Genomic DNA, 21,255 nt, shown 5'->3' on the forward strand with positions numbered 1-21,255 from the left:
CTCTGACTGTCTCCAATGGTCACCATACCATCATTGATCTATACCCTTTTCACACATGCCGCTTCTAGTGTCTATGGTCTATGTTGGAGTCTGACAGTAACTAAGAAGGCCTTGGAAAAGGCCTGGACCATGGCATGTGGAAGGGGACGGGGGGCAGGGGCACAGCACAGCCACACTTGGCCAATGGCCAGGGCTGAGCTCTTGCGCAGTCTCTGTGAACCCTCTGTGCCTTGCATGCACATGCCCGGTGGCGTTGGTGGTGCAGGCTGGCCTGGCACGGTGGGTTCTGTTGACCCAGCATGCCCCAGGCACCAAAAAAGGACACTGCTAGCCTTGGCACAGGGGCACAGCTTTCATTGCTCTCGAACAAGGAGGCATAACTGTGAGATGCCACCACTCCCGATATTGCTTAAAACCCATCTCTTCCATGAAGCCTTGGGCACTGTCAGGAGTTCAGCCTACACTCGAGTAGAACCCTGGCAGAGACACATGCCCGACTGGCATGTTCTCTCCCTCCTAGTCTTTCGTTCAGGAGCTTCAAAAGCTTTCTTCAGCCCAAACATCACAGCGACCGATGCCAACCGACACCGGCACATTTAGAGATCCAAAGAGTTTGCGCAACTTGCGTGACAGACCTCAGCAACTCAGCATTTTGGCTAATCTGCTTTATTTACATATAAACACACACGGAGCACTGCAACATGGCTACCTCTCTCTCTAGCATCAGACAGCAAAGAGAAAGAACAAAGGACAATAGTCCCACTTCAGGGAACACAGTAACACAAACATTCTGTCTCCGTCACTTCCCACTCAGTGGAGTCAAAACATACCATGTCATGTGAAAGACAACAATCCCATGACTGCAATCATGGAGCAGGAATTCTAACAGGCACAAGAACCCTCACAGTGCAGGGGTGGCTGCCTAATGCTGAGCTTCAGCTCTGACCCAGCCAATATGGCAAATAGAGATGATGTGCGTTGTAGTCCAGCAACATCTGGAGAGAAACAGTTTAGTCAGCCTTCCCCTAATGTAACCCAGTTTATAGCTGAGTCTCAGAAAGTGCAATTGAAAAAAAAACACAGTGCGTCCCTTTTACCCCCAGCCTCCATTTCCATCCACTTTTTCTGTTGTTTCCCCTTGTCAAATTTTAAACTGAAAGTCCCTCGGAACACAGACCTGTCCTCTTATACTCTTGTAAAATGCCACACACACTGGGAGCACTACCGAAATAAATGAATATTACTATCAGCTGCAAATTGATTCATACCAAGCAATAATATCTGTTGCTTCTTCCTTCTCAGCAAAAAAAGAAAAAGAAAGCCTGAAAAGAATATTCAGTTATCACACAGAGCTCTGAACACAGGACCATGGCCTTGCCAACAGTAAGCACAACCTCCAATGCCACTTCATATTTTCTGTATTTTTGCAAAGGCGCCGGAAAAGGCACGGGTATTTATAATTTGCCATCACTGTCAAAAGATTTCAGACGAGAACTGAAACATTGCTTCAATGAGTAAAATATGTAATTGCAGGCTCTTCTCTCCCCATTTGTGTCAGCTGGGGCAGGAAGCAAAATAGGTTTGGATGAAGCGATAGACTGTATGCCATGCTAGAGATGCCACATTCCGGGGATCAAAAACCTGGACACTCCTCATCACCACCACCCAGACACCCCCCATCATCCCATATCTCCCTCACTCACCCCCTCCCTGCCACTAACCCTCCCCTTTCAGTATAGTGTAGTGGTTAGGAGGATAGATTTGTAATCTGGTGAACTGGGTTCGCTTCCCCGCTCTTCCACATACAGCTGCTGGGTGACCTTGGGCTAGTCACACTTCTTTGAAGTCTCTCAGCCCCACTCACCTCACAGAGTGTTTGTTGTGGGGGAGGAAGGGAAAGGAGAATGTTAGCCGGTTTGAGACTCCTTAGGGTAGTGATAAAGTGGGATATCAAATCCAAACTCTTCTTCTTCTTCCTTCCTCACCTGCTTCCTCCCCCCCTTTCCCCTCCCCTCTCTTACATCTGCTGGCTTCGACAGCCTCCTGCTCACAATAAGAGAGGCTGAGTGGCCCCTAGAAGGCCACGCAAGGCCAGGTGACTGCAGGGACCAGTGCAGCCCCAGGAAGACAGTGCAAGGCCTGGCAGCAGCCAAGAACACCAAACCTAGTGCAACCCCCGGCAGGCAGCTCCTGACCACATGATGCCTGCTTCTTGTTCCAGGACACAGTGCATTCTGAGCATGTGCATGCCTCACAATTTAAAAAAAACAACAACCCAAAAACATTTTAAAAAATTAAAAACCCAAACCCGGACATTTAAACCAAAATGCAAAAATCTTGCTGGATGCGGGTGCTGGTCTCCCAAAACCAGACGTGTCCAAGAAATCCCAGGTGTATGGCAATACTATGTGGTTGTATATACAAAGAGTGAGCTTCAGGTCTACCTCCTTGAAAACAATTGTCCACAAACATTTGCGGGACACACACACACACACACACACACACTTTGTTTTATTTATTTTCAAAGCGTTTTAAAACACACACACACACACACACACAAACAAACAAACAAACAATCTCTGCTCTGAGAAATTACTTCATACATGTTTTATAATAAAAGAGGTGATTTTGGCCAGAGTGAACAATTTAACCCTTTTCGCTATGGCCTGCTATGGGAACCACCTTATGCCCTGGATAAAACTGGTGAAAATGTCGTTAGTTTTGCTCAAAGATGCAGCAATGGGTAATTGCACCGCTGTGAGTAGCATGCTGAGGCTGTGTAGCGACTGACATGGGATAAGTGCAGGCAGATGGAAAGAAAGGCAGAGGATGACCTGGAGCAGGGCCCTTTCGTCAGCTTTACATCCTTTGCAAAACACAAATAAATCCTTTAAGAAGATTACGCTTTTCACACCTTCCCTTGTTCCCTGGGGATTGAAAGATCTTGGAAATGCATGTATATGCAAAGATTCATACTTCTTTGGGCTAATGGTGGTATAAGCGAATGTACAGTACTGGAAAACATCTTCCATCTTTTACTAAATGGAAATGAATATTGCTGCTATTGTGTTAGAGTAAAGAAATGGAGATTCTGGCCAAGTCTTGAACTGCTCCTTGTACAAGGTATGGGTCTTTGTCATCAGTATTACCTGCAAACCAAAAAAATGCCTTTCCACACACCTTGAGCTGTTTCTCGCTTCTTTGTCTATAAAGGACACACCCTCTATTTAACTCCACAGAGCACATAGAGCCATCTAGTGACTGAACATTATATTGCAATCAAACACACGTTTTTTAAAAAAGCATCTCTTGTGAGCAAAGCAAATAAATCTTCAAAATTTTAATCTTCAAAATTTGATATAGTTTGTCGAGTTTAAGCCAAGGAGGTCTGCTATTAACCGGAAAGGAGAAAGCCATATGAGACAGACAGAAAGAAAATCAGGTAATTAAAACAGCATATAGTTATTAAATTAATATTTAAGGCACATTGCAGCCACTTCTTCCAGTTTACTGAAAGTCCCAGAATTGGATTTCAAACCTGAAACTGATCATTCTCATGTCACTGGCATGAATCCATTCATGACATTGGCCTATAGGGCAGCCTAGAAATCTTTCAACTAAGTAACAGTGACTCTATGTATTATAGTTTTGCAAAGTACAGTATAAAAAGACTTAGCAGGTCGAAAAATTACAAGAACCAAATGTTTAAAAAAAAATTAATTCTCTTGGAAGACTTGAGAATTGTATTATGCAGCAATTTCTGTAATGGTGAGATCTAGAAACATATTTTTTTTTAAGGAAAGAAAAAGATGATTCCCCTATAACTACAACTTTTTGAAATTAGTCTTTGTATAGAATTCAGTTATTCTCAGACCCATGATGGCTTGCTTGCTTGCTTTCTCTTACTTTATATTACTATTAACATTTTGAAAGCTGCCTTCAGTAGTGTCACCATGTCCAACACTCCCAACTTTTTCATTGCCTTGCCTTCCAGCAACTTTGGACTGAACCTTTCAAACTGGAATGTTATTTCAAAGAACAGAAAGTTTCAGTAAAGCCACTAGGCAATAAGGGGGGTGGTGGTGGAATGAGCAATGTTAATAAAAACTCAGAAAGCAGTGACATAAAAGGAGAAATTACATAATTTCCATATTTATAAATCCAAACCCTATGAGGATTCCAGCAGGCGGTATCAAATTGACAGCACGCATGGCAAAGCCCAAAACAAGAGAGAGAAAAGTTCCAATTAAGAGAAAGAATCAGAGTGTCGTTCCCGGAGTTCCATTTAAATCAGAACCAATCAAGGCTTGTTCTGATTCCTGCCGTTTCACTCAGGAAATAATGAGAAAGATGAAAGAGGCCCAGCCAGCCAACGCAGCCCCACACAGCCCTTTGAAGCCAAGAAATCACAAACATCACTTCGGAGAGTTCTGCCTTCACAAGGCAGCTGTTGCGTGGCCTTCTTCAAGAAAGCAATCTGAAGTTTGATTTTGCCTTACAACAGCCCCTGCACCTTGGTGCTGACAAACAATCAAGGCCAGCCTGAGGGGGCAATGAGTTTCCAAGCAAGAAGGGGAAATCTTTTGGAGGAAGGGTGTCAAAATTGATCAAGCCACATACTCAGCCCTGGATTGGTTTTGCTTTGAAGGACATTTGAGGTCATGTTCATGCGTGTCTCAGGTGCTATCAAAGCATGCATCCCATATCCCATTACTATTCCTGTCGTCATGATCGCAAAGGTCCTAGAGTTCAGAAGCTGTATTACTCATCTTACTACTTTGCCATTACATCATCTCTTACCTCACAATGCGCCTTGTTCCACTATATTGTGAGACAGCATTGGTTGCTGGGCATCCTCCATGCCCGCTCACCTCAGCAAGTCCACCTCCTCACTACAATAAGGACAGTTGGCTCTTGTCAATAGGTCCTCTGCTTATGGTGCAGATCCTCAGCCAATGAACACCTGTACCAACCTTGGACTCCAATCCCATTGTGATAGTTTTATACATTCTACAAACTCTATAGATTCATGGGGCACAGAAAATCAAGGTAATGCCAAGTACGTGAAGTCAAAGAAGGGCAGGAACAAGGTAAACAAGCAATATTGGAGAATGCATTCAGAGCTGGGTCACAGTAAGCTATTTGCAACTGTCTTCACAAATACCTACCATATGTAGCCTATCTAAAGGGATGAATTAATTCATATTATCAGCCATCATGTCTCCTACTCAAAATTGGGCTTTCCATCTTGATATGAGCTGGAAACCGTTAAAATGTGTACTGGAATCTAATCTAAGCCACCATTAGCAGAATAAAAAAGGCTATTGCATGAAAGGAGAAACTAGCAATGCTGTCTCCATCATAAGTTTCAGCTAAATTAGGAGGTTTGATGCAATAGAATGGGGAGGGGAGAGTATGACAGGAGTGTTGAATGGGGATCCGAGGAGCACAATGGCAAGGATCCCTAAGGCAGCAGACTGTGTTACATCAGCTGACACCCCCATTCCAGTGATTGGTCTACCACTTTCAGTTCCCAACTCAGCCAGAAGCCTGGTCACCATCTGCCGCTGGTAGACAACCCCTCCGAGGCCTCCAATTTAGGGTGCCAGTTCTCTTCTCCTGAACAGTGCAATAAAAGAGATTGCATTTCCCATTCTCTCTTACTGCTTGTCGGTGTTAGCAATTAAAGGACCACGGCTATTTTTATAAGGTGCATCTGACCACCACCGTCTATGCACTTATCACCTGACCTGTCAACATGGCAGGCAAGGATTACTGCATGACCAGTGCATGCTTTGAAGCTGTGCAGCCCAAGAGTGCCCCAAGGGAAGAAATATAATCCCTTTCCAGGAATGCTGCAAATGCTTCTAAATGTGCACCATTAATACCAAAAGAGAAGCACTGACAGCTGCCATTTAGTCACTGTACTAAGGTGCACTTAGGGATGATCCAACCTCTCCATTGTAGGCCTATGGATGCCAATCAATGCTGTTTTTAGAAATCCTGGCTTAAAGGTTATGTCTTGTAAAGCCGGCGTGGGATACCTGTGACCCTCCAGCCCTTGTTGAACTGCATTTCCCATCATTCCTGACCTGAGGCAATGCTGGTTGGGATTAATGGGAGTTGGAGGCTGTGGCGATCACACAGGGTCCCCGGACATTTCACCATCTATTGATCCCTGTGCCACCACTTTATTTCTCGCTGCCACCACCCAGGCCCTACCTGGGACAATACTGAGTCCAGTCAGGGTTAAATTGGAACATAAACTTCTGTTTATTTATTGCAGTTTAACAAGTGTATGGTTTCATAAACGGTATCGGTCAATTACATTCATGGGGTGCCTATCCAGACCTATAACTTACACTACCTGCTCTCACTCACTAAACCACCTCTCAGATATTTACTTGTCATCCTAGCTTCTAACTTCCTGACTCAGCTTATTTCGCTACACTAATTCAACCTAATCAAAGACTCTATCCCAATTCACTCCCACCCCCACTCCAACCCAACCAACCACCCAACTCCCAATGAACTCTCTAATGAACTCCCCCTTTGCCCCTCCCAGAGCTGGTTTTATAGTCCCTCTGACTCCACCCCCCTGGGTCCTGATTGGGTAACCTGTTTAACTATTTCACCTCCAGCACTCTCTCATATGTTAACATCACAAAGGCCAACAGCACCAAGAGGGCCGCAGGTATCTCATCATTGTTGCCACAGCACAAAATCCTTCCACTCCTTTCCTGCTCCATAAGCTTTACTCTGCTCCATTATTCATATTTAATCTTTGCAATGTTATAATTTGGTTTCAATTTATTTCAGCACCTGCTCATGATGCCACTAGATGGTGAATATGATACGGTCATCAATTATCTCCTAGGTTTTTTTAATGTTTCTATTGCATTGTATAGGCTATATGGAGAACTATAATTAGTTTTTTTACTGCTTTCTTTCACTGCACCCTTTCTCGCTAGGGATCTTACACTTCCATTATTAAACCAAATAAACACTACTGGTGTTTCCGCAGTACAGTGGTACCTCGGGTTACATACGCTTCAGGTTACAGATTCCGCTAACCCAGAAATAGTACCTCGGGTTAAGAACTTTGCTTCAGAATGAGAACAGAAATTGTGCTCTGGCGGCGCGGCAGCAGCGGGAGGCCCCATTAGCTAAAGTGGTGCTTCAGGTTAAGAATAGTTTCAGGTTAAGAACGGACCTCCAGAAAGAATTAAGTACTTAACCCGAGCTACCACTGTATAAACAGCTTCCATTTTCTTCTTAAACCAGGCAGGCTTACTTAAACTAATTTTAACCCCTTCAACTGGGAGAAGTATCCCAACTTTAGGGACCTGCAGTTCCATGTAAATATGTTCTGTTGGGCTCTCTAATTACCATATGTTGGAGACAATCAATAGGGATGGATATCTCATTTCATATCCTGCTTGTGGGCTTCCCAGGGGCAGTTTTCTGCTATTGTAGTGCTAGGACTAGAGACTGGCCTCATTATCAAGGCAATATTTGCATGCATTCCACTTCATAAACATACTACTCACCATGGCTATACATGTTCCCATTCACTCAAGCATCCCGTGCATTCCCATTGCTTGTTGAGGAAGCCACATATGCGCTATGTCAGCCACAAGCCATATCTATCTAGCCTGTAGATTCTTGACAAATGCTGCATTTTCATGCATTTTCCCCCAAATCAGCTTCACTTTGATTTGAAAATGTAAACCACATAAAGACATCTACCTATCCTCTCCACCCACTGGTGTGGACAGAAAGCAGGCAAACACATTCAACCATACTAATGTGTACAACAATGTACAAATGCTGTTTGAAACTCAGCAGGAGAAAGCCACCTTGCTATGTTTTAAGCTGGTAATGTGTGCACAATCCATTTATAATAAAGCTAGAGGATGTAAGAGAAGTCATGATGAGGCCACTGTGAATATAAATTGCACTGACCATATATGTGCGCGCACACACACAGGCAGTAGGGATTTTCACTTCTTCCCATTCTTTTATGGGCCTCAGGTCTTTAGTTATGCATAGAGCTCAGGTAGTACTGGTACTCATCTGAAAGGTATTTCTGGGAGTGGGGGCACTAGGGCACCACCCGTTGAGATGTTATCTTGTGCCAGATCACTTGAAGGCAGGAAAAAAAACTTTATCATTTTCTAAATGTCAGCTCCTCTCCTTCTGTGGAGGGGGACAATTCTCCTTCTGGCTCAGCTAGTCATTCATGCAAAATTCAAGACCAAAGGAGTGAGTTGTTTAGTAGTTCACTCATCTTAAGTCTGTTATTAGTAGAGTTGTGACCTTATTGTTTGTAAGAGCCTAGTGTGCTTACTTAGCCAGCCTCAGGTAGCCCTAGCCGCCACCCCCAATCAAGACATCTTTCATATGAGTACCAATGGTACCTTCTCCAGTGAGCACAGATGGTATGAGTGAAGGGTGGCAGCTTTGCAGAAAACAAGGATTTTTGGATACACTTGTGGTGGTATGCTGGCTTTTATGTGGTGTTTCTGTTTGGCTTCCAAGCAGCCAGAACCAACCATTTTGAATCTGGATGCCTGAGAAAGCATTGTGTGAGCAGATCTGGGATCACAAACAGCATCCAAGATGGTGATTTATATCAGGGGTATGCAACCTAAGGCCCAGGGGCCGGATGTGGCCCAATCACCTTGTCAATCTGGTCCGTGGACAGTCCAGGAATCAGCGTGTTTTTACATGAGTAGAATGTGTCCTTTTATTTAAAATGCATCTCTGGGTTATTTGTGGGGCATATGAATTTGTTCATATTTTTTTCAAAATATAGTCCGGCCCCCACAAGGTCTGAGGGATGGTGGACCGGCCCATGGCTGAAAAAGGTTGCTGACCCCTGATTTATATCTTGCTCTTCCTCCCAAAGGCACCCATGCCATGCCTTTCTTCCATGTCATTTCTTAATCGAAATTGCTTTTCCACCCCACCACAAAGCTGCCATCAGCCCTGCTGGGGGGAAATACAGATAGCTGTACCATGTTTGGGATTTTTCTCAGTTTGGTAATAGCAAAATTGTGGGGGAAGGATTTAAATGGAGAAAACAGCAGAGGAAAAATGTTTCAACCTACACTCCCTCACTATCACTGCTCCTACAAAAACTGGGTATCCCCTTATGGCTGCTTTAAAGTTTAACAATAAAAAGTTGGGAAATGCAATCATGAATCGACTGCATCACATCTGTTTTGGCCCTTAGATTCAATTTCCATTTTCCTTAGATACTAATTTCATCTTATAAAAACTCCACAAGCAGCTATCTTTTAGAAAGCATACTGAAAGCAAAGCAATATATTTGCTAATATTAGACTGTGCTGGCAATATGTTGTTTTAGAGAGCATTTAAAAGTGTGAATGAGAAATAAGGTCAAGTAACTTTTTGCACAGTATGTTCTCTATAAAAAGTATGCACCTTTTTCTATTTGAAGTATTTACTAAACATTTACATGCAGTTCCCTCAGGGTTTCACTACAAACACTGCAAACATTCTGTGTGAGACACAGCATTCAGACTGTGCCGCCTCGGGCACATGGCCAACTATGTACTGCCATTTGCATAATCTCAGCCACTTATAGCCTTGACATTGTGACATATACTTGTTTCCACACACAGCAGTCACTTCACAATAAAAGATCCCCGTATATGGCCTTGAACTTACAGAAGCCAGATCACATCATGGTCCCTAGATGTTAGCATTTCCCTAGTGTGTGCTCCATACCCTGCAGCTGTATAGAGTACCTTTACCTCCCACGTCGCCATTGTTGAAAACAGAAAGGGAAATAATTTCCACCATATTCTATATGTCTAACTTACCCACCTCAGATTTCTCAGCCTGGAGAAGCTAACTCCCAAGGCTCAGTTCATACACAGAGGCAAGGCCCATGCCATTTAGAACAATAACACACTGCCTTTCATTTGAATTCATCCAAAGAGTGTCAACTCTAGGTTTTTGAGGTTCCTTGCACTAGATACTCTCCATTATCCCTCTCCATCAGAAAGTCTCAACACCATTTTCACTAGTTGCTCCTGCTGCTCTTCTTCTTCTTCTTCACCACCACCACCACCATCATAGCTACCACCTGCCTGCTCACGAGGCAGAGCGCCAAGCAGGCAGTGGCATTTGCTGCTCCTCTTCCTGGTAGAGCTTTCCTGACAGAACAGACATGTTCACCTGTCACAACAGTATCAGTAGGTCAGCCTAACATAGGTCACCCTGGATCCAACTTTGTGGGATGTATTATCCAGTAAATACGTGGCAAAATGTTGACTGAGAGATTTCAGCTAAGTAAAGGTTCCTCTGGGCTGAGCTCAGTGAAGGCCACATTTGATCCTTATGAAACCACAGATATTTGCAGACATGACCTCTGCTGCAGTCCCATTTGCTCCACCAAAAGCTCATTGTTAAATGCTGATGCCAATAAACTTGATCCCTCCAAAAAAAGCATTTACCAAAAACATACAGAAAGGGTGTGAATACTACTGTGAAGTATTATCAACTTGCAAATTACACTGCAAATTTACACCTAAGATACTAGACATTCACAAATGAGTTTCCTATATGCTATGACTCAACCATGAGCAGAGAAGCTGCTCATTTGATGGTCATTTCAGGAGCTTCAGCACTGGGATAAAATATAAGTGGGATTTTCTACTCTGAACAACTGTGTGGCATAAAGCTAAGGCAAAACACAATTGGACAGAGGAATCACAAGTAAATCACTGTCACTGCTCAACATACATCATCTCAGTCCTTATCTCATTTATTAAGATGTCACATTTTCTGCCTGACTTGGTTTAAGGCAGGTCCCACTTAGGACAGTCTTAGCAACCCTTGCTACAGATACTGAAAAGACTCAACTCAGAGCTACAGCTGTCCAAGGTGGACAAAGCAATGCAAAACTTTAATTCCCAGGCAATCCCAAACACACTGGCATTAATACAGGTTGGCTGTTCCACTTTGCTGGGGGCAAACGATGCTATCAAACAAGCCCCTTAACAGCCACTTGGGCTATCAAGGATTTCTGTCTGGCCATCATCACACAGCATCTCAACAAATCATCACCTTACCTTTGCAGGCCACATTATTCTCGGGCTCATATCCAGCCTTGCAGGTACAGCGGCCAATCGGAACCATCCACTCCCCATCACCATTGCAGTACAACTTAATGGGCACATCCACCTCCTCGGCATTCGGGATGCACGTGCCCCGTGCAATCACTAGGGAGGTGCTCTCTGCTCCTGTCATCGTCTCTGGGAAGATGGCAAAATTCTGCACCACGCTGGGGCATTTCTTAAAGAAGACCCTCACCGACAGCAGTGACATGCACGCCCCATAATCCTGAAAGGCCAGGTAAAAGCCGTTGCGATTGAGGGGACCAAAGCTCCTCACCTCTGTGTTCACCTTCATCAACCTGCCACCAAAGTCCACCTGAGAGAAGCTCTCGTCTGCAGCGATGGTGTCCACCTTGAGGTAAGGGGCCTCTGTCCAGAAAGCTGACTTCTTGGTGGCGATGACAGAGTCTGTCTCATAGTAATACAGGTTGAAGGTTTCCTTGCAGGAACCAGGGACATTTGGGAGGCTGCTGCAGTCCCTCACTGTGAAGCGCATCTCTGTGTAGATGCGGTGCGCACCCCGTCGGTTGATGAACGTGGTGAGGAGCCAGTTGTTCTGGTTGGGCTCAAAGACATTGCACACCTGGTAAGTCCGGATAGTGTTGAGGTTCTCATCGTAGCCACTGACTTCTTCCCACTGTGTGGAACAAATAAGAAGGGAGGGAGGGGGGAATCAGGCAATTAAAATGAATGGAGAGAACGAAACACAGAGATGGCACTTTAAACCAGGGGGATCATTAATCACTGCAAGCTAGCTGGGATACACAAGACTTGGAGGATTTGTGTGTTCTACTTTCAGTTCTGAAAAACGTGAGAGACATCCCTAATTTTAGGGTCTGTTCCATGAGCATGGAATCAGCCAACAGAAAGAAAGCCAATAAGCTAAGAGTTCTTGGCCCAGTCACACACACACACACACACACACACACACACACCCTGCTTGAGGCCAGCAAAGTGACACACACATTTAGATTTTTACTCATATGCTAACCCGCTTCTTGAAGCTGATGTAACTCTGAATCATCTGATGCCCTTAAGGTTCTGTGACAAAGATCATAAAAATCAACCAGTTTCTGCTCTTCTGATAGTTTGACCTCTTTTAACCCCTAATTGGCAGAGCCTCGGTAAGCTTGGCAGTTTCCTGAGCAATGCTCATCTTGGATAGAGCTGGCAACTATCAGGGTGTTTAGTGTAAAAAAGAGGGGGAAATGTGGGCCATAATTAAATTAAATTAAATTAACAAGCTGGTCTAACTGAAATTACTGAAAATAGGTTGGTGACTCAATAATGCTTTTCAAGTTACGGTATACAATAAAAGGAAAGGACCTAAACCTGTAGGTGGGCTATCAAAACCAATAAAAGGACCTAAACCTGTAGGTGGGCTATCAAAACCAATAAATTCTGCTCTGGAACCAGGGACATTTCATTAATTATTTGACTAATGGATCTGAAACAGTTATACCTTGCCTTTCAGCTTCCCAAGGCAGCTCACAATAATAACAATAAAAACAATCAATGAATCTGAATGCAATTAAATCATAATATCAACAGCAGCATAGATCAGAAAAATAACAGTACAGTGGTACCTCGGGTTAAGAACTTAATTCGTTCTGGAGGTCCGTTTTTAACCTGAAACTGTTCTTAACCTGAGGGTACCACTTTAGCTAATGGGGCCTCCCGCTGCCGCCGCCACGCAATTTCTGTTCTCATCCTGAAGCTAAGTTCTTAACCCGAGGTTCTATTTCTAGGTTAGCAGAGTCTGTAACCTGAAGCATCTGTAACCTGAGGTACCACTGTAGCATCCTAAAGCTATGTAAGAGAGGAGGTGATGGTCATCGCTCCACATTAGAAGGACAGGTGAGGGGCGTGTATGAGTTAATCCCACCCCTTACTGCCAACATGCATGGCTGCTATGGCTTCCTGCTATCCAGCTTCTGGGAAAATATATCTCTGTGTACCAATGTATGCAAACAGAGCTCCTCCATGGGAAGCAGGGAGCTTTCAGAGGGCAGCCAGATGCAGGGATGGCAGGAGGGCAGGCTGCTCCACTAGTGGCAAGTGTAGCTGCCAGAGTGCTGGCAAAAAGTCACCTTTGCCAAGATTATTACTACAATGTTACTAAGTTGCACTAGCTTCCAGTTCAACATACTGGTTATTACCTATACAGTGGTACCTCGGTTTGCGAACTTTATCCGTTCCTGAAGTCCGTTCTTAAACCAAAGCCGTTCTTAAACTGAGGTGGACTTTCCCTAATGAGGCCTCCCACCGCCGGTGCCCTTCCACTGTTTGGCTTCCGTTCGTAGACTGAGGTAAAGTTCACAAATCAGAACACTACTTCCGGTTTTGCAGAGTTCGTAAACTGAATAGTTCATAAACAGGACTGTTCATAAACTGAGGTACCACTGTAGTGCCTTAAATCAGGCTTCCTCAACCTCAGCCCTCCAGATGTTTTGGACTACAATTCCCATCATCCCTGACCACTGGTCCTGTTAGCTAGGGATCATGGGAGTTGTAGGCCAAAACATCTGGAGGGCCGCAGGTTGGGGATGCCTGCCTTAAACGGTTTGGGACCAGGATATTTGAAGGGCTATTTTCCCTCCCATGATGTTCCTTGTTGGATGTCCTACTCCATGTCCCTTCGCCTTCAACTACTCATCTGGTCAGGACATGATACAGTGTCTTCTTAGTAGAGAGGCCAAGGTTGGGAAACTCCCTCCCACAGGAAGCCTGATTGGATCCTTCCTCCTGGCCTTCAGACAAATAATGGAGACATTCCTACTCCACCAGGTATTTCATCTGCCTCTATTTTAGCAGGGTTTTTTCTCCTGCTGTTACAGGTTGTTTTACTGTTCCTTCCGTTTTTATCTGTTAATAATAAAATTATTTTTGTGTGTGTAGTGCTTTTCTTTAAGATTATTGTGATGTGCCTTGGAGGACTTGCAGCTGTGTTGTGCCTTGGTGACCTTGTTGTCAAAAGATGGGACAGGGACATTTTTAAACAAAGTGTGGTGACCAGATTGGATAGAATTATCATATGCAGTGAAAAACTCTAATGGTTTATAGGCCATTTTTCAGCAAGATGGTGCCATATAAATAAGGAGAAAGGCAAAGAAGACACTGGGGCAAGGTTGGCTGTCTCTGCAGGCCATCTACCACTAGCTACCCAGTGAAAAGAATCCTGATGACTTTGGATATCACTCATGAGGCAACCTGGAAGGGATCTGCATCGTGGAAAGTGAGTTTTAAGGAACTGCAATAATAAACATGTAAAGTCTCCATATCCAAGATAGCCAGGATTCTATACCCTGGGAGAATGACAGATTGCATTTGGTTATTTATAAGTCACCCTTTGGGGGCATATCTACTAAAGGTAGCAAAGAGCAATAATACAACCATAAAATTGCAATAACAGTGAAATATCACTTCCACCCGGAGCTGGATTGTGTGGCTCCTGTGGACCAATCAGTCTGCTGCATTCTAGACCCTATTGTTCTAGGACCAATCAGACTGCTGCATTCTGGACCCTATTGTTCTAGGACCAATCAGACTGCTGCATTCTGAATCCTATTGTTCTAGGACCAATCAGACTGCTATTCACTCAGTACATAACACATAGTGTAACTCTGTATGCATTCCAGCATAATATAATATAGCACTGGCTTACCCAGACTTTGCACATTATGGCTTACTAGAACAAGGGTATGCTCCTAGAAAGAAGCTTGCGGGGTCTTTGTATCTTTACAAGCAGCGCTGAGCTAAGCCAAAGTTTCATTTAATGTTCCAGCCCAACCCAGACTGGTGGTTAAGCTCTCTCCTCGTTAATCACAAATAGTAGTGAAAATTTGGCTATGAATCATGAACCCGGGTTTGGAAAACATACTAAACCAAACCTCGACTTAGTTCAGTATGGAACAAGAATTTTTAAAAAGGAGCAAGGTGGCTACAAGCTGCTCTCCAAGAGTCCACACATTTGTGTGGTTCCAGTAAGTCATAGATTGGCTTACCATGTCATACAAACCACATCAAACTGCAAAATACAAAAGAAATGGCAATACAATTCAGACAGCATAAAACCATTTCCAAAGCAAGCACAGTAAAACAATAAAACACTAGCATACCATCAGCTAAAACACATCAGCTTACAGCCATCTGAAACTGGTGAGTTTTTAAGCTTTATTAAATGCTACAACTGACAGTGGCAACCATAAATTTCTTGGGAGGCAGTTCCTTTAGGGAACTTTGGCCTTTATGCCAAAGGCCACAGAATGAAGAAGAAATTTCCTCGGGAAGTCAATGTTGTCCCCCAAATAATCTGAGAACTTATTGCAGATAGCCAGAAATTTCCCCTCCACAAGGTGCTCAAGGGTGGTACAAATGACACTCCCCCTCCTCATTTAACATTTCAGTCCTCCTCCACATAACATTTCAGTCTCCTAGACACCTTGCTACTGGTCTCAAACCTGCCTCTCCCTCCCCTCCCCCCCAATTATATTTTTGTGTGGGGGGGTATTTTCTCATTGAGGGTTGCCTATATAGGGTTGGGGTGTTGCCTGCTTTTTCAGTTTGTCTTCAATTTGTTTTAGGGGAGTGTAGGTAGTTTGCCTGTTTAGTATGGGTTCTGGAAGTGAGAGCTGGACCATCAAAGAAGGCTGATAGCCGAAGAATTGATGCTTTTGAATTATGGTGCTGGAGGAGACTCTTGAGAGTCCCATGGACTGCAAGAAGAACAAACCTATCCATTCTTAAGGAAATCAGCCCTGAATGCTCACTGGAATGACAGTTCCTGAAGCTGAGGCTCCAATACTTTGGCCACCTCATGAGAAGAGAAGACTCCCTGGAAAAGACCCTGATGTTGGGAAAGATGGAGGGCACAAGGAGAAGGGGACGACAGAGGACGAGATGGTTGGATAGTGTTCTCGAAGCTACAAACATGAGCCTGACCAAACTGCGGGAAGCAGTGGGTGAAAGGAGTGCCTGGCGTGCTCTGGTCCATGGGGTCACGAAGAGTCGGACACAACTAAACAACTAAACAACAACAACAGGTAGTTTGCCTGTTTAGTATGGGTTCTGAGCATCATCCATTTTTCTTCTGTGAAATTAATGCGTTGTGGTGTCCACAACAGTTTCTTAAATTTCTCATGCTTTTTTTTTAAAGGAGATCCCTGTTTTAAGGTGTTGCAAGACAGCTCTTTGCTATTTTTGCTGCAAGAGACTAATGTGTCTGCCATTTGGAAGTGGTGAATAAAGTGATCCAAACTAGCACAGTTCAACAAGGAAAAAAGGTGGAAAATCACTTCACTCAGGTTATGGCTATTGGGGGGGGGGGAGTGCATACCTTAAGGACTTTAAACTACAACAAGCTCATTGCAAACAGAATAGTGAAAATCAAACCTGTTAAACACCATGCCCGAAATTCAAGCGTTCTAACCTACTTGTCTCCATCTGCTAACATGCTAAAGCACAACTGTATTATTGCAACACTTCTCCAGTAATGACCATATTGAGTGGGTGTCATATGATCATAAATAAGGGAAGGGAGAGGTCATCTGTGCAGCCACATGAGGAAAGTGGGAAAGCGGATGAACCTGTGGTCCACATGTGGTTTGGGGAATAGGAAATGAATACGAGAAAACTTGCTCCAGGCAGGGCTCTCCGCTTCTCAGTTTTCTGAGCAGCAACATCCATCAAAATTGACGCAGGGACTCTGCCAATTTTCAGGTGGAATAATGAAAGGGCATTACCGTAATGTTGGCTACTGTGGCAATTAAAGGGCAGGAAGAAAGTGTGCCCGGGCCTGTGATGGAATTAGAATATCGCAGCCCAATTTATAAGCCATCCAAATTGCTCCGTGTTTACAGGCTGATTGTTTGCAACAGCATTATTCATATGGCAGCCTTTAAGTGCTGCTCTGGATGTGATGCATAATTCCAAGGTGCTCCAGTGCCACTGAAGCATGAATTAATGGCTGTGTCGCAGAACGTTATCAGAAGGATTTTAATGTTTTTTTATGGAGATGAGAGTATTACATATGTAAGCAAAACTGTATGGTGTAAAATGTTAGGCTGTCATGTAGATCAACGGAAGTTAATGTGGTGGCAAGGGGGAAGGAGATTATTCTATGCTGAGGAACGCGCATGCCTGCAACCTCAGGTTGCTTTTGGAGTTTTCCAGTTCTTATTACTGCACTTAAAAAGTCCACACAGTATTTCCCCTACTAAATTTCAGCTCCAGAATAAAGTGCTGAGAAGCATCAAAGGCTCGCAAAACTGTAATGCAGCCACCAATCAACCGTTTACTTCCTTCCTAGGTGGTGATAACAATCCCATTAAAAGGTACTATCTCTGCCTCTATGCGCAACAATATAAAATTGTTTCAAAGCATGTACATTTATACACAAGCTGTTATGCTGGATTCTCTGCAAAGTGCATCTGTTGATAAGGGCATTCTTCCTACCCGCTGCAATAACTTATTTATAGACAGTTTGCCATTCACTCAAAAGAAAGGACCCAGAAAACCTTGCAGAACTGCATTCTTAGGAAATACAAGCACACCACTAAAATGGAACCAGCCTTTGTGCAGCAATTTTGTATGAGCATATGTGTTTATTTACCTGCTGAAGTATCAAGATGAGTGGATGAGCTCATTAATTTCATTGCAAGTCCCTGGGTTCTAGTATTATGGGAGGAGAAAAAGTTTTTGCTGTTCATGTTCTTTCCAGTATTTATGTTATAAACCTCCACCATGTCTTCCCTTAGTCACTTTTTAAAATTTAAAGTCTGAATGCTTTAGTGACTCTAAAGTTAATAATGCTTCTTCCCTATTTAACTGGGATAGAAGTTAAGATAATGGGTTTGTAATGTTCAGGTGCTTCCCTAGATTAGTGGTTTTTTTAAACAGTGTTTTTGACTATTGACTATTTTCCAGTAGTATGTAAAGAGGTTGTTTTCTGCATATTTATTCTGCAAATCTCGGGTATATATGCTCCTCAAACTTAGTAAAGACTTGATTTTTAAACTTTATATTTTCTGTCTAAACACAGAACTTTCCTAATGGCCTATCTAAATAAAATTTGTTATTCTGTTTCATATTTGACAACTTATCACATCCAGAATTTATTGCAAGTATTTTTTAATCCTAGGGACCATAATTCAAATAATGGGGAAAGAATAAGGATTTGGCACCATACTATTTCCCTAACTTCCTTGGTATGATTCACTGGGGTGGGGATGCAGGGTGGTATAAATATATGGGCAGATCTTGATGAGGCTGCAGCCTGCCCAGCACCATTCCTGATTTGTCTTGGCTCATCACTGACCTCTCATAAGGCATGCTCTTTAAATATCAAAATCTGGTCTTCAAAACATTATGCATCTGCCAAAGCCTCCCTTACAGCTATGATGTGCTTGTAAAGGGACTTGCAGTTTTCCAAGTGGCAGATCAGATATAATGAACACAATTACAATAAAGGGGCATTAAAATAAAATAAGGATGGAGATTATAATGATAGAAATAACACTTCCATGAGGATTTCACACTGTCCTCCCAACCACACAGAAAGAAGGCTAGGCAGTTGTCCTACAGGGCTGGACCAATAAGTTTTGATGCCTGAGGCAGAGCAGAAAATGCTGCCTCCTGCCCCACCCAGTCAAAGTGAACATGCACAGAGTTGGTTTTGAATGAATGTTTTATTTCAGACCAGTACCTAGAGCAAACATAATGCACACAACTACCAGCCTCCTACAGGGTCTACCAAAACCAAAGATCTGGGGTTTGCCCAGAGATAAATATTTGCCTTTAGCTGTAGTGTTTTTAGAGGGTTCTTGGTACAAGCAATAAATTGAGAGTGTACATTTTACATCAGAGAAAAAAGGTTCCACAACTGTTATCAAATCTGATCCAGTAGCCTTACGTAAATAGCTAGTAATTTGTCTGAAGAAATATTTCATGTCAAGTTGAATGTATCTGTGAGACTGACAAGAACGCTGACCATTGTATATGTAGAGTGGATGGGGATTAATACAGACACTGACATTGATCATCTATCTCTAATAAATATTGATAATCCATCCCTAATAAATAATTTATCTTATGAATCTAGATAACTTGGCACTTCTTCTCAAATTCGGTAGCATGAATTGTACTATTTATTTAAAGTATTAAGATGTTTATTAAGTGTGTCCCAGCTAATTCACACTTCAAAAAAAAATCTAGTAAAACAGTAAAAACATCAATATTTGTACTTATTTTCATTTATTTTTGTTCTGTTTTATTTTAAACCTTTATAACCCACTCTTCAAAACAAAACACGCCTTTCCCATGGTGGGCTACAAAAACAAAAGCAATAACAGATTCAAACATTAAAAGCAGCAGATAAAAATAGCGCCATTTTTTTTAAAAAAAAAAAAGGAGAAGAAGAAACCATCTTCAGGGAATAAAATTTCACATTTTAAAAGGTCTGGGAAAATAAAAAAGAACTTTGCCTGGTGCTGAAATGACATCAGAGCAGGCGCCAGGTGAGCAATAAAAATAACTTAATCAGCAGCACCAAAGGAGAAGCCGTCTAAAGATCAAATAAAATCAGAAAAACAAAACAATAAAAGAACAGCAGCCGCAGATCACCCATTAAATTCTTGGGGAATAAAAAGGGCTTAACCAGTTGTCTAAAGTGATAAAAATGCTAGAGCCACCTGAGTTCTTCCCTAGGGAGATAGTCCATAACCTAGTCTTTGCCAACCTGGTGCCCTCCAGATATTACAAAACATGTGTTGTGGTGCAAAACATCTGGAGAGCACCAAGTTGGTTGTGGTCGGCCTAACCTGTTTATCCCCCTAATATCATCTCCAGGTTTGAGGGGCCCATGATATTTCCCCAGATGTTAATGGGGGATTCCCCCATTGAAGCAGGTGGCAGGTAGCCCTGTCCTCTCTCTTAGCTCCCTCTCCAGTTTATTTCCGCCAGCTGCAGGGGTGAGAATGAGGAGGGTGGCAGTTGCAAATGGCTGCCACTGAAACTGCCCACATGCTCCAAGCCATACTATATAACATTATTCAGGGCCATTTCTAATGCTTACATGACACTCAGCAGTCAGCAGACACTCAGGGATGTCAGCAGTAGTGGGCTCTTGACAGCTGCCCAAGGATGTTGTATCAGTGGCCCCAAAGGCCACAATAAATGTGGTAATGTGTACCCCTGTAAATCCTTGAGTGTGCTTCTAATAGAGATGTTATGGTAGCCTGTTACTTTATGAAACTGGTTATTTTGCAAGTTGCCGCCCCCCCCCCCATTGGGGCAGAAATGCAGCTAATATGTGAATCACAAAGATACAGTTCAAAGCTAGAGCATAAGTTGCTACATGGTGCAAATGGCTACACGTAACACAGGTTCCCAACATGTACACTAACCCAATGTAACAGAACACGGTAGGAATCAGAACTTAATCAGCAGAAATTGCCAGTGCTTATTGTGGTTTTGTATTAAATGAGGTAACGATGTATATGATTGGTGGAAATTGAAATGCTTTGTTTGAAATTTCATAAATACCACTGCCTGGACCACTGGGCGGGGTTGCAGTTTTGTGGAATGCTCTAACTGTAACCTATTGCTTTGCAATAAACAACGTTGGACTCCTAACTCCTCATGTTTCTGAGTTTTATTGCTGTAAACTCAGGAGATAAGCCATTTTCTGGCTTACAACCTTTTGATGCCATGACTTGGATTCAAACCAAGGTTCTTGCAGCCACAACTCAGAGTACTAACCACTATATGATCATGGCTTACAACAATGTCACCTTGGGCACCACCACAGAAAAGGCCCTCACCACAGCCACTGTTGTGGAGGGTGGAGGTGATTAAAAAATCAATTCTCCTGTCAGACTGGGAATATCCCCTCACTTACCCCGTTTAGGATATTCCACCATCCTTCAGCACAGTTTCTTTTCTTTCAGCAAAGTAAGCAGCTTGCGTATATGTCAAACAAAGCTTTAATAATAAAGAAAACTGTAACACAATAACATAATATCTAAGAGGAACTAAAACAACATGGTGAGGCAAGGATGACAGTTGGTCTCTCTAACTGAACTTAACACATGAAGGGAGGGGCCGATTC

General features: G+C 43.1%; 1 protein-coding gene and 1 long non-coding RNA gene across 16 annotated transcripts in view; one reads left to right on the forward strand and one right to left on the reverse strand.

The window, feature by feature from the left end:
• The window catches only part of EPHB1 (EPH receptor B1), a 344,460-nt gene that overhangs the window by 178,822 nt on the left and 144,383 nt on the right, over positions 1–21,255 (reverse strand). For all 15 annotated transcript variants that reach the window (XR_014526935.1, XR_014526936.1, XR_014526937.1 and 12 more), the window contains one exon: positions 11,106–11,787. Coding sequence is in view for 8 of the 15 variants with exons in the window: in XM_083506364.1 (XP_083362490.1) it covers positions 11,106–11,787 (682 nt within the window). In the remaining 7 variants the exon portion in view is untranslated. The remainder of the gene's footprint in view (positions 1–11,105; positions 11,788–21,255) is intronic.
• LOC310708368 lies at positions 4,880–20,780 on the forward strand. Its single transcript, XR_014526956.1, has 4 exons — positions 4,880–5,090; positions 11,114–11,736; positions 14,214–14,385; positions 16,306–20,780. It is a non-coding gene; the product is annotated as an uncharacterized lncRNA (long non-coding RNA).

The sequence above is a fragment of the Podarcis liolepis genome (assembly GCF_965112155.1).
Source record: "Podarcis liolepis genome assembly, chromosome: 5".
In the NCBI taxonomy this organism is placed as follows: Eukaryota; Metazoa; Chordata; class Lepidosauria; order Squamata; family Lacertidae; genus Podarcis; species Podarcis liolepis.